This window comes from Chlamydomonas reinhardtii, chromosome 14 (assembly GCF_000002595.2).
Source record: "Chlamydomonas reinhardtii strain CC-503 cw92 mt+ chromosome 14, whole genome shotgun sequence".
NCBI classification, from domain to species: Eukaryota; Viridiplantae; Chlorophyta; class Chlorophyceae; order Chlamydomonadales; family Chlamydomonadaceae; genus Chlamydomonas; species Chlamydomonas reinhardtii.
In genome coordinates this window covers 227,898-238,514 of record NC_057017.1, presented here as the reverse complement: position 1 = coordinate 238,514, position 10,617 = coordinate 227,898, and the positions used below count along the sequence as shown (strand labels likewise).

At 65.5% G+C, this 10,617-nt stretch overlaps 2 protein-coding genes across 2 annotated transcripts in view; both read right to left on the bottom strand.

Moving 5' to 3' along the window:
* Positions 1–5,057, bottom strand: part of CHLRE_14g609250v5 (uncharacterized protein) — an 8,542-nt gene extending 3,485 nt beyond the window's left edge. Inside the window, exons 1-8 of the mRNA XM_043069946.1 lie at positions 4,170–5,057; positions 3,658–4,062; positions 3,140–3,278; positions 2,048–2,659; positions 1,621–1,728; positions 1,071–1,267; positions 778–859; positions 381–467 (exon numbers count right to left, since the gene is read on the bottom strand). Of these exons, the coding sequence (XP_042916619.1) occupies positions 381–467; positions 778–859; positions 1,071–1,267; positions 1,621–1,728; positions 2,048–2,659; positions 3,140–3,278; positions 3,658–4,062; positions 4,170–4,693 (2,154 nt within the window). The 5' untranslated portion in view covers positions 4,694–5,057. The remainder of the gene's footprint in view (positions 1–380; positions 468–777; positions 860–1,070; positions 1,268–1,620; positions 1,729–2,047; positions 2,660–3,139; positions 3,279–3,657; positions 4,063–4,169) is intronic.
* Positions 5,058–6,485: 1,428 nt separating this feature from the next.
* Positions 6,486–10,617, bottom strand: part of CHLRE_14g609202v5 (uncharacterized protein) — a 13,402-nt gene continuing 9,270 nt past the window's right edge. Inside the window, exons 15-22 of the mRNA XM_043069945.1 lie at positions 10,426–10,464; positions 10,109–10,194; positions 9,683–9,754; positions 8,902–9,057; positions 8,604–8,741; positions 8,271–8,340; positions 7,781–7,928; positions 6,486–7,339 (exon numbers count right to left, since the gene is read on the bottom strand). Of these exons, the coding sequence (XP_042916618.1) occupies positions 7,117–7,339; positions 7,781–7,928; positions 8,271–8,340; positions 8,604–8,741; positions 8,902–9,057; positions 9,683–9,754; positions 10,109–10,194; positions 10,426–10,464 (932 nt within the window). The 3' untranslated portion in view covers positions 6,486–7,116. The remainder of the gene's footprint in view (positions 7,340–7,780; positions 7,929–8,270; positions 8,341–8,603; positions 8,742–8,901; positions 9,058–9,682; positions 9,755–10,108; positions 10,195–10,425; positions 10,465–10,617) is intronic.

The window sequence follows — 10,617 nt, the reverse complement described above, 5'->3', positions numbered from 1 at the left end:
CACACACACACACACACACACACACACACACACACACACACACACACACACACACACACACACACACACACACACACACACACACACACACACACACACACACACAGAGCTATGATCAACCCCCTCCCTCGCCTACAATCAATCACAAACGCGCACACGCCCTGTCTCGGCCTCCTCAACCACGCGCCCACCTGCCCCACCCACCCCGTCCACGCCTCCGTCCTACGTGGACCATGTGCCTGGCTACAACTCCGCTTCATATGGGTATATCATGTGTCCCCCTCACCCAACACACCGCCTCCCTCCCGTCCCCCCGTTCAACACCGCCTCCCTCTGCCTCCTCCCCTTCCCCCTCCCGCCCTCCCCCCGCTCCCTCTCACGTGCTCCACGGACGCCTCGATGCCGCGCAGGTGCGACACCAGGCGCGAGTACATCTGGCGAGCCAGGGAGTCGCCCACAAAGTACACCTGCGGGCGGCGGAGGCGGGTTGGAGGGAGGCGGTGGTGGTGGCGGTGTGTGTGGAGGCGAGGGGTGGGGCGGGGAGAGGGGCGCAGGTGGTGGTGATGTGGGGGATTGTGGTCACGCGTGGGTTGTCGTGGCCTGCTGGTGTGCGTGTGCGCGGGCGGGGGTGTGGCCTACAGGAAGAATGTCCTTCTTCGACCCCTACCCTCCCCTCCAACACCAACCCGCCAACCCGCCACTACCACCGCCACCACCACCACCACCGGCCACGCCGCCACCACCACGACGGCTCCACCCGCCCCCCTGCCTCCTTACCCGCTTGCCGGCGAAGCAGCGCATGAGCCCCGCCCGGCTCAGTCGGTGGAAGCCACACGTGCTGTTCTCCGCGTCCGGCCGCCTGCGTGTTTGTGTGTGTGTGTGTGTGTGTGTGTGTGTGTGTGTGTGTTTGTGTGTGTGTGTGCGTGTGTGTGCGCAGCAATGTGCGCGTAACTTGCTTGAGAAGTCAATGGAAGCGGTCGACATGTGGCTGCCGACCGCACCCGCACCCGTATCCCCGCAACCGCACCCCCTCACCCTCAACCCCCATTCACACGCCCGCACACACTCACAGCCGCTCAGACGCCACATCCGCCGCCGTCAGCCGCACCGCCGCCGCCGCCCCCGCCGCCGCCGCCCCCGCTGCCGCCCCCGCTGCCGCCGCCGCCGCCGCCGCCGCGGGGTCCTGCTGCTGTCCTGGCTGCGGGTGCGGGTGCGGCACGTGTGCAATCCAGCGTCCGCGGCCCCAGAACCCGGGCACGTCCATTTCCTGTGGCGGAGCATGAGTAATGCGGGTGCGCGTGGGTGGCGGCGGAGGACACGTGTGTGACGTGTGTTGGGAGCACAGCTCCGTACGTGATGAGCCTGCACACGGACCTGGCTCTTGCACACAAACACGCCAGACCTAATTCAGGTGCAACTCAGCGTACCGCAGCCCCGCCCGCACGCACACGCCCCCAACATACCGTACACACCCACACCCACACCACACATCGCATACACTGTCTTTGCGCAATGTTTTCCTTGTGCTCTTTAACACCACACACACACACACACACACACACACATCACATCACACATCACACACACACAAAACACGCACGCACAAACACTCGTACGTGCCTTGCACGCGGGCAGGTCGGGCGGCGCGGTGCCGGGGCGGTGGTAGCCCGCCAGTGGCACTCGCCAGCCGAAGTGGTGCGGGTTGTGGGACCCGCGCCAGTCCAGGAACTGCGGGGAGGGCGTGTGTATGTGCGCACGTGTGTGTGTGTGTATGTGCGCACGTGTGTGTGTGTGTGTGTGTGTGTGTGTGCGCGTGTGTGTGTGTGTGTGTGCGTGTGTGTGTGTGTGTGTGTGTGTGTTTGCGCGCGCGCGCGTGAGATTGAAGGGGCGGATGTGGGCTGAGACGGTTGTTGGGGTGGGGAGTTGGGGAGGTAGGCAGCAGGTAGGGAGGGGCCGCGTAGAGTGCAGTGCCCCAGGAGCAACGACACAAAGCACCCACCACCCCACACCATCATTACCCCTCCCCAAGCCCCCAGCCCCCCCTCACGTTCTCCCACTCGTAGTGCGGCTCCGGTGCGCCCCAGTCGAACCGCCCGCGCCGCCACACCGCACAGGGCGGCTCCGGCCCCGCGCCGCCGCCCACACAGGCGCCGGGCAGTGCCAGGCAGCTGGGCAGCGGCGACTGACACACAAGGCCGCTGTAGTAGCGCCGGCCGGCCGCCTGGGAGGAGGAGGAGGATGCAGAGGAGGACGGCTGTAGCGCCGTGCCAGCGCCGTCGCTGCTACTGCCGGTTGCGCCGTCGCTGCTACTGCCGGTGCTGGTGAAGGCGGTAGCAGCAGCTGAGGTGGCGTTGAGGGCGGCCCACAGGGATTCGTACATATGCGGCGGCAGTAGCAGCTGCGCTCGCGGCGCCGTGCCGGTGTCGGCAGTAGCAGCTGCAGCGGCAGTAGCAGCTGCAGATGCAGCAGCCCCGCCGGGCGCCCCCGCCGGTGGCCCGGCCGCCACTGGGGTGCTGACCACGCCCCACAGCACGTGGCTGCACCATGGCGGCGCAGCGGCGGCTGTAGCAGCAACGGCGGTGGCAGTAGCGGCGGTGGCAGTAGCCGTGGTGGCGGCGGCAGTAGCGCCCCCACACAGCGCCGCCGCTTGGTCCAGGCCCTGCACACAGGCACCCGGTACATATGCCGCCTAGGACACTGATGCGTACGGCACGGCATGGGTGGAATCCCATCCACCTGCCCCCACCCACCCACTCGCCCACCCACGCACCTGCTACACAACCGGCTTGCCAGCCCCACCCACCCACCCACCCACCCAAACAAACCGTTCGCATGAATGGCTACCCCCGTGACAACAGGACGCCAGCGTGGCACCCGGACCAGTTCTTTGCAGCTCCGCCGACGCCCCAGTCCCAACACCCCAACCCCCTTAACACCCCAGCCGCCCCCAACAGAACCCAACAGCTCCTAGCCGCCCCCAACCGCTCCTAGCCGCCCCCAACCGCTCCTAGCCGCCCCCAACCGCTCCTAGCCGCCCCCAACCGCTCCTAGCCGCCCCCAACCGCTCCTAGCCGCCCCCAACCGCTCCTAGCCGCCCCCAGCCGCCCCCTAGCCGCCCCCCAGCCGCGGCCCTCCGCACCCGGAACGTGTAGGTGGCGGAGTGGCCGCCGAAGCGGTGCCGACCCAGCACCAACCCGCCGCCGCCGCCGCCGCCGCCGCCGCCGCCCGAGGACGAGGAAGCGGCGTGTGGGTGCGGGTGTGGCGTGGTGATGGCGAGGCTGTGTGTGGGGCGAGGTGGGGCGAGGCGAGGCGAGGTGGGGATGAGGGGGTGAGGGGGTGAGGAGGACTACTAGGTTCCAGGCGTATGACGCCTTGACTAGTCGGTGGCTCTGTGGGGCGGGGGCGGCGGCGCCACACCGGGAACGCCCAGGCGCCGTATATGCCCCGGCGTCATCCTTCCTCTCGCCCCGCTTTGCGGTCTCAGTCATCTGACTTCGAATACTTATAACCGCACCCAGCCGCACAGCCACTCCCTTGCCATGCTGCTCAACTCTGCCACCTTCCTCACGACCTCCACTATGCCCTAGCACGACACACCTCCCCGCCTCGCCCCCCCTCCCCCCACTGCTCCTCCCTCCCCCTCTGCCTCCGCCTCACCCGCTGTAGTACAGGAGGCGGCTGAGCACGTCAAAGCCCGACCCGTCCGACAGCGGCTCCGAGGCCGCAAGGAAGTGGGCCAGCGCCGCCAGAGCCGGCGGCGTCAGCGACACGTTGCTGCCACTGGTGACACCACCAGCGGCGGCGTTAGCAGCGCCGCCGCCCCACAGCAGCTGCGCTGCGCTGCGGTGGCCGCCGTTGCTGCGACTGCCGACTCTGCTGCTGCTGCTACTGCCGCCGCTGCTGCTGCTGCTACTGCCGCCGCTGCCGTTGCCGCTACTGCTGCTGCTAATGGCGTTGGCGGGGCAGGGGTAGAGCAGGCCGCGACTGAGTGCCACGCCGCCGGCGGCGGACAGCACGGCGGGCGGCGTGCGGCGGCCGCGGCAGGCGCGGCCGCCGGCGCGGCTGCAGGGCCAGGCGGGGGGTGCAGGGGCAGCCGGGCGGCAGTAGCAGGTCGGGGTCGGGGCCCACGTGGCAGGGCGCACACACCGGCGGCGCAGGCAGGCACGCGCCAGCAGCAGCGGGCCCCGCCGCCCTCCCCTGCCCCCGCCCCTTCCCCCGCTCCTTTTCCTGCTGAGCTACTGCCTCCGCCGGTATTGCCACCACTGCTGCTACTGCTTCCATCGCCGCCGCCGCTGCCGTTATCGCTGCTGCTACTGCCGTCGGCGGCGGAGGGCGTGGGCACGAGGCAGTCGGACACGGCCGCCGGCAGGGTGTGGTCCCAGCCGTCCAGCAGCACCCGAAGCGCATCCAGGTTTGCCAGGCTGTCAACGGGCAACATGAACAGCCAGCGCCAGGAAGATTGCAATCCAGCCGCCGACAGCGCGGCTGCTGCACGGCCCGGTGCCAGCGCCGCGGCCACTGCCGAGGGAGCAACTGCCGAGGTAGCTGCGGGGTCGCCCCCGAACTTTGCCCAGCCGTCCAGGTCAATTTCTAGCCAGCGACCGGATGCCGTTGACGTTGTGTCATCGGCGGCAGTAATTGCCTCAGAGTTGGAGGAGCGCACGGCTGATACCACGGTCACGCCGCGCGACATCCACTTGCGATGCTCCTCGAGGAGGACTGTAAGCCCCTCGCCAGGCTGACGCCCCTCCGCAGCGCCAGCTAAAGCTGATTGGCTTGGCAGCAGCACCAGCACAATTTCTCGCACACGCAGGGGCAACTGCTGGGCTCCAGTCCAGCAATCGATGGTCGCTCCCCGCGCACAGGCCAGCAAGCTGAGCGCACATACCAGCAGCTGGATGTGATACATGGCTAAGAAAGGAGACATAGGCCTTCACTATTCCAAATACTGTTCTGTATCCGTTCGACGAAAATGCACAGGTGACATTCTAAAGGTGAGAAGCAATATGCGGCACAATGATGGTGTATGGAAGAATGGTCATAGAGAGTAGTTGAAGGAGAATCCAGTACACAAGGCTCTACAGGTCCAGTCTGCCAAACCTGCACGGCACAGTTTGACTCCCCAAGCCCAAGGTCTTCTTCACTCGCCACCATTGAACCTGCAGGCCCACAGCTGCTGTGCCCCCGAAGAGTCCGTTAGGCATTCGCGCGCTGCGCGCATGACCGCCCAGTCCCGCAGGTGCCGACGCATCAATACATTGAGTCACGAGGGCAGGCAACACCCACCCGCCCACCACCCGCCCGCCCACCACCCGCCATGTACACGGGGCCATTGTCTCTTACGAACCCATCACCCACGCGAGTTGTGTACCCATACTCTATCTGATTGTCGAATGGTCCAATGACCTTGTAACAGTGTGTGCTGCTATTTGTCTTTGCGAACGGTGCGTTGGGGCCTCCATGGCCAGGGGTGCTGGGGTGAGGTGGGGTTGGGGAAATGTGGGCAGTGCTCGTATCTTCCATCTACAGTGTAGAAATCTGCCCAAAATCCGCCGAAGGCGGAGAAAAATTTTTGGGTTTGGGTGCCACGCATCAACGCAGTGTAGACGGTTTTGGCCGGTTTTGGCGCAAAAATGGGGGAAGCGTAGACGTTTTGGGGGGCTTGGGGGCTTAAGTGTAGATGCCGCGGTCAGGGTCATCTACGCATGTGTAGATGCCGGGTGCCTGAGGGCATCTACAAGATACGAGCACTGAATGTGGGTGGTGCCTTGGGGGAGAGGGGCGTGGCTGGGGCTGACCATGGATCCAGGTTGGAATCGTTCATTTGTGCGTGCCGTTCCCGGTTTGACGAGGGTGCGGGGCTGAGCTGCGGGCATGCGGGGGGAACTCCGCGCGCGACCACGCAATTTCACAGGGTGTTGGCCCAGCCACTAATAGTACATGAATACGTAATACCTCGCCCCGGTCAGCGGTCCGGGAGGTGCTGCGCATGCCAGCATCCGCAGTACCGTTGATCAAACGTATGTTACGACTCTGGCACTCAGATCATACTAAGATTTCAGTCGCCATTACTGTACGAGCCTCCTGTCACCTCAGCTCTACTAAGGGCCACTACCTGTACACGCCTCCTCTCGTGCTCCGCAGTATAACATTGAGTCCCATGTCAGTTGACTCCCTTAAGGCACGCCCCATGGCTCGCATGGCGGTCCGCTAGTGCCTTGGGTCGGGAGGCCACAGCAGTCCACAGCAGAGGCAAAGCAGGGTGTGTGAGCGTCGACCGCGGCGACGGGGAATGACAAGCTCTCAAGGTTGGCATAGCACGCGATAGTTGTAAGGCGACTCTGCTGCGGGGTCGCCTGGGCGTTTGCCGAGCGCTTGCATGCCATGGCTTGGCCATGACATTCCCGCTTGCCGTTGGATACTTTTAGGGTGTATGGTGTGTATGCAATGTGTTCACACGAAACGTTTGGCCTGAAGTGCTGCCAGGGACTGTTTTAATTAACCGGTCCTAATATGGTTTGCTGAATCCACGCAGTTCGAATAACAAAAACATTAGTCAGTTACGCAAACTACGAAGCGGACTTTGTAGCCCTTATGATAATTGCGGAGGTCGACGGCGCCCATGCAGCGCTTGCCGAGCGCTTGCATGCTGTCTCGGACGCGGAATCGAAAACTTGGCCTATGTGATACGGTCTATCCGATGCAGTGCTGCCCACGCCGCGAAATGCAGCCAGTTATTTGCGGAGGTCGACGGCGCCCATGCAGCGCTTGCCGAGCGCTTGCAGTTCGTCGCTAGCGGTGTCGCATGGCGGCCAACGTGGCCTATGTGACACGGTGTATCCCATGAAGTTGTGCCCGCGCCACAAGACGCGCTGTGCAGAAATCGTAGCAAAACTACTGACGCACGACCCAGGGTCGGTTTCCATGTCGAAATCGTCCATAAACCTTTGGCAGCATAACAAGGCCTCCTCCCCCCTCCTCCCAAGGGCGTTCAAAATACGGTTTAGGCCAAACCTCGTCCGCTCTGTGATCTGGTTATGGGTCTTGATCCCTTCGGGATTGAAATGAACTTAAGCGCCCTCCGAAACACACCCACACCCCCACACATCCCCCTCATCACTCAAAGTACAGCCGCGCCATTAGGCCCACAAACTGCGGCAGGCTCAGATAGCCGCCACTGCTGCCGCCGCCGCCACCCGCTCCTGCCGCCGCCGCCGCCGCGGTCTGGTCGAACAGCGCCTCCGCCTCCTGGCGCGACAGAGGCGCCGCGCCCGCCCCCGTGAGCGCCGACACGAACTCGGCGCGGCTGAGGCGCCCGTCGCGGTCGGCGTCCAGGGCCCTGCGTGGTGGTGTGTGTGTGCGTGTGTGGTGTGGTGGGGACAGGGGAAGGAAACACGGGGGACAGCGCGAGAGCTCTGTGAGAGCGCGCGCGCGCGCGCACGCACGCGCACGTGTGTGTGTGTGTGTGTGTGTGTGTGTGTGTGTGTGTGTGTGTGTGTGTGTGTGTGTGTGTGTGTGTGTGTGTGTGTGTGTGCGGAGTGGATGTGCATGTGCGAGCTTACTTCACTGCGGCCCGCGGCCCCGTCACCCTGCAGACGCATCCTGCTGACCAAGCCCGCAAGGCGGTGGAACCGGCTGGCCCATCGCTTGTTTCAACTGCTCCCAATCCCAGCTGAACCCGCCACCTGAACACTGAGCCCCTCCCCTGCTCTCCCCTCCCCCTCGCCTCCCCTCCACCTCCACCTTCACCTCCCCTCCCCTCCACCTCCGCTCCCCCCACCTGAACAGCTCCGCCGCGGCGCCCTGCAGCGGGTACAGCCCGGCGGCGCGCTGCCGGTCGCCGTCCGTGAGGCGCGTGCGGCGGGGGGCGTAGAAGGAGGACATGACGTGGGAGGGGTCGGGCGAGTGAGTCAGGCCCAGCGCGTGGCCTGCAGGTGGGGTTCAACCTCATTGTGAGCAAGCGAAGGCAGGTGGGTGGGGTTGGGACCGGGGGCAGGTGAGTTGGTGATTGCGGACGCGGGGTGGAGGAATGGGGTCGTGCGTGTAGTGGGGCCTGCGGAGGAGGCAAAGGGCGCCAGCCGCCAGGACACGCACCCATACACCCGTGCACAGTGCAGGCCGCGCCGCCACCAGCATCGACCCCTCCCCCTCCCTCCCCCGTCCCTCCACCCACCCACCCACCCTCCCTCCCTCCCTCCCTCCCTCCCCCTCCGCTGGTTTTCGTTGGTTTTGGTTTAGTTTGGGCTGGTATTCACAACCCCCCCTCGCACCGATCTCGTGCAGCACCACGGGCAGCAAGTAGAACGCCCCCTCCACCTCGGGCGCGGGCTGCAGCAGCCACTGCAGGGGGTGGGGGTGGGGTGGGTGCGGTGGGGCGGAGAGGCCGGCGGAAGGGCGGGCGGAGGGAGGAGGCCGGGTGGACTGGGCCGGTCGACCGGGGCTTAAGGCCCGTGGCATGCAGGACTGGGCCGTTCTGGTGACCCTCCATCCCTCCTCGTCCTTCCCTCCGGTTTAGTTTGTCCTGGTATCTACGACCCCCCCAGCCCGTGTCACCCACACCCACCCACCCACCCATACACACACACACACGCCCGCCCGCTCACCCTCTCCCCGCTGTCCAGCGTGATGCTGCCGCGCTCCGCCAGCGCCAGGGCGCCGCCGGGGCCGTCGAACCGGAACAGGTTGGTTCGGCCGCGGTCGCCCCACGTGATCACCAGCGCGGCGTCGGCGGCCGAGTCCACCTGGACACGGGGGGGGGGGGGGGAGAGGATAGGAGTCCTCCTTGGGACCTATTCCGTTGGACTCGGGCACATAATCCCCCCCTCCCCTCCCCTCTCCTCCCCTCCCCTCCCCTCCCTTCCCTCCCTTGCCCCCCTCCCTCTCCCTTTCCCCCCCCCCCACCTCCACGAAGCTGAGCGGCACGGCGCCGCCCCACTCGCGGAAGGCCGCCGCCAGCTCGTCCCGCGCCGCCTCCGTGTCCAGGTAGCCGGGGCAGCCGCCCGCCCACCACGTCACCACACAGCCGGGCGTGTAGGCGGGCGAGTCGTCCGTGTCCACCTGGGGGGAGGTGGGGTTTGGGGGGGTCAGGGGTGGAGGTGTTGGGGGTGGGGAGAGGTGTTGGGGGTGGGTAGAGGTGTTGGGGGTGGGTAGAGGTGGGTGGGGGTGGGGAGAGGTGTTGGGGGTGGGGAGAGGTGTTGGGGGTGGGGAGAGGTGTTGGGTGTGTGTGTGTGGGGTGTGTGTGGGTGGAGGGTGGGGTGTTGAGGGTGGGGTGTTGGGTGAAGGTGTAAATACCAGCCCAAACCAAACTAAACCAAAGATACACTAGCGATACACTAGCGGAGCGCAGGCAAAGGCGTTGCTTGTAAGCGATGATGAATATGGGAGGGGCCGAGGCGTTATGGAGCAGCAGGGTGAGGGGCGCCGGCGATAAATGTTGGGGGTGCTGGGGGTATTGGGGAAGGGGTTGTCCTCACCAAAACCAGTAAGACATGAAGCCGCATGCGGTATGGTTGGGGAGAGGGGAGTTCTACGAAAGACGGAGTGAGTTACACGGGTCGGGGCAGTGGCGGATGACACGCACACGTCTCCACGCATGCTCGCCCTCCCTTGGCCCCCGCCCTCCTCCTCCTCCCTTCCACACCACACCTCCTCTCCCAGCCCTCCCCCCCCCCTCATCGCCCACCTCGTCCTCCTTCTCGTCCATACGCGGCGCCATCATGAGCGAGCGAGTCACGGGGCCTGCAATGCCGTCCACCTGCCGAGAGAGGGTTTGAGTGTGGTGGAAGTTTTGGTGGTGGTGGTGGTGGTGGTGCTGATGGTGGTGGGTGGTGACTGTGCCCAAAGGGGCGGAGAGGGCGTGCGTGCACCCTCACGCCGCCACGCCGCCGGTCCCATTGCTCCCCTGTCTCGCGCTTGCCCCCCAAGGCCTCAGCCACGCCCCCAATCAATACGCCGCCGCGCCCACACCGCCCCTCCTCCCCTCTGCCCCACGTCATACACTGCACGTGCATTGCCGCCCCGACCACACCTGAGCATCTCTTCCTCCTCCACCCACCCACCCACCCACCCACCCACCCACCCACCCTGCCTCCCCCTCCCTCCCTCCCACCTTGAGTCCGTAGAACTCCTGGAAGCGCCGCACCGCCGCCTCCGTCACCGGGCCAAACACGCCGTCCACCTCCGCCGAGTACCAGCCTGCGCAGGTGCGCGAGGGCGGATGCATCAATATGTGCTTGTGCGTGTGAAAAGCTACAAAATGAAGCCAGCATGTGTGCTTTTGTGTGTTAAAGAGAGAAGCAGAACGCTAATGTGTGTGTGTGTGTGTGTGTGTGTGTGTGTGTGCATGTATGTGTGTTAAGAAGGGAAGCAGAGAGGGAGTGTGGCGACACCGACGGCGCGCCGCCCCGCGCCCCGCCCCGCACTCACCGTACTTCTGCAGGTACGTCTGCAGCTGCCGCACCTCGCCTGCGGGGGGGGGGGGGAGGAGGGGACGGGAGGAGGCGGAGTGGCGTGTCGCGTGGGAGTGTGCGTGTGTGCGGTGAGTGTGAGGGGCGGCGAACGACGGTGTGTATTTGTTGGTGCATACGATGTGAGGCCGCTGTGGGTTTGCCTCTACCC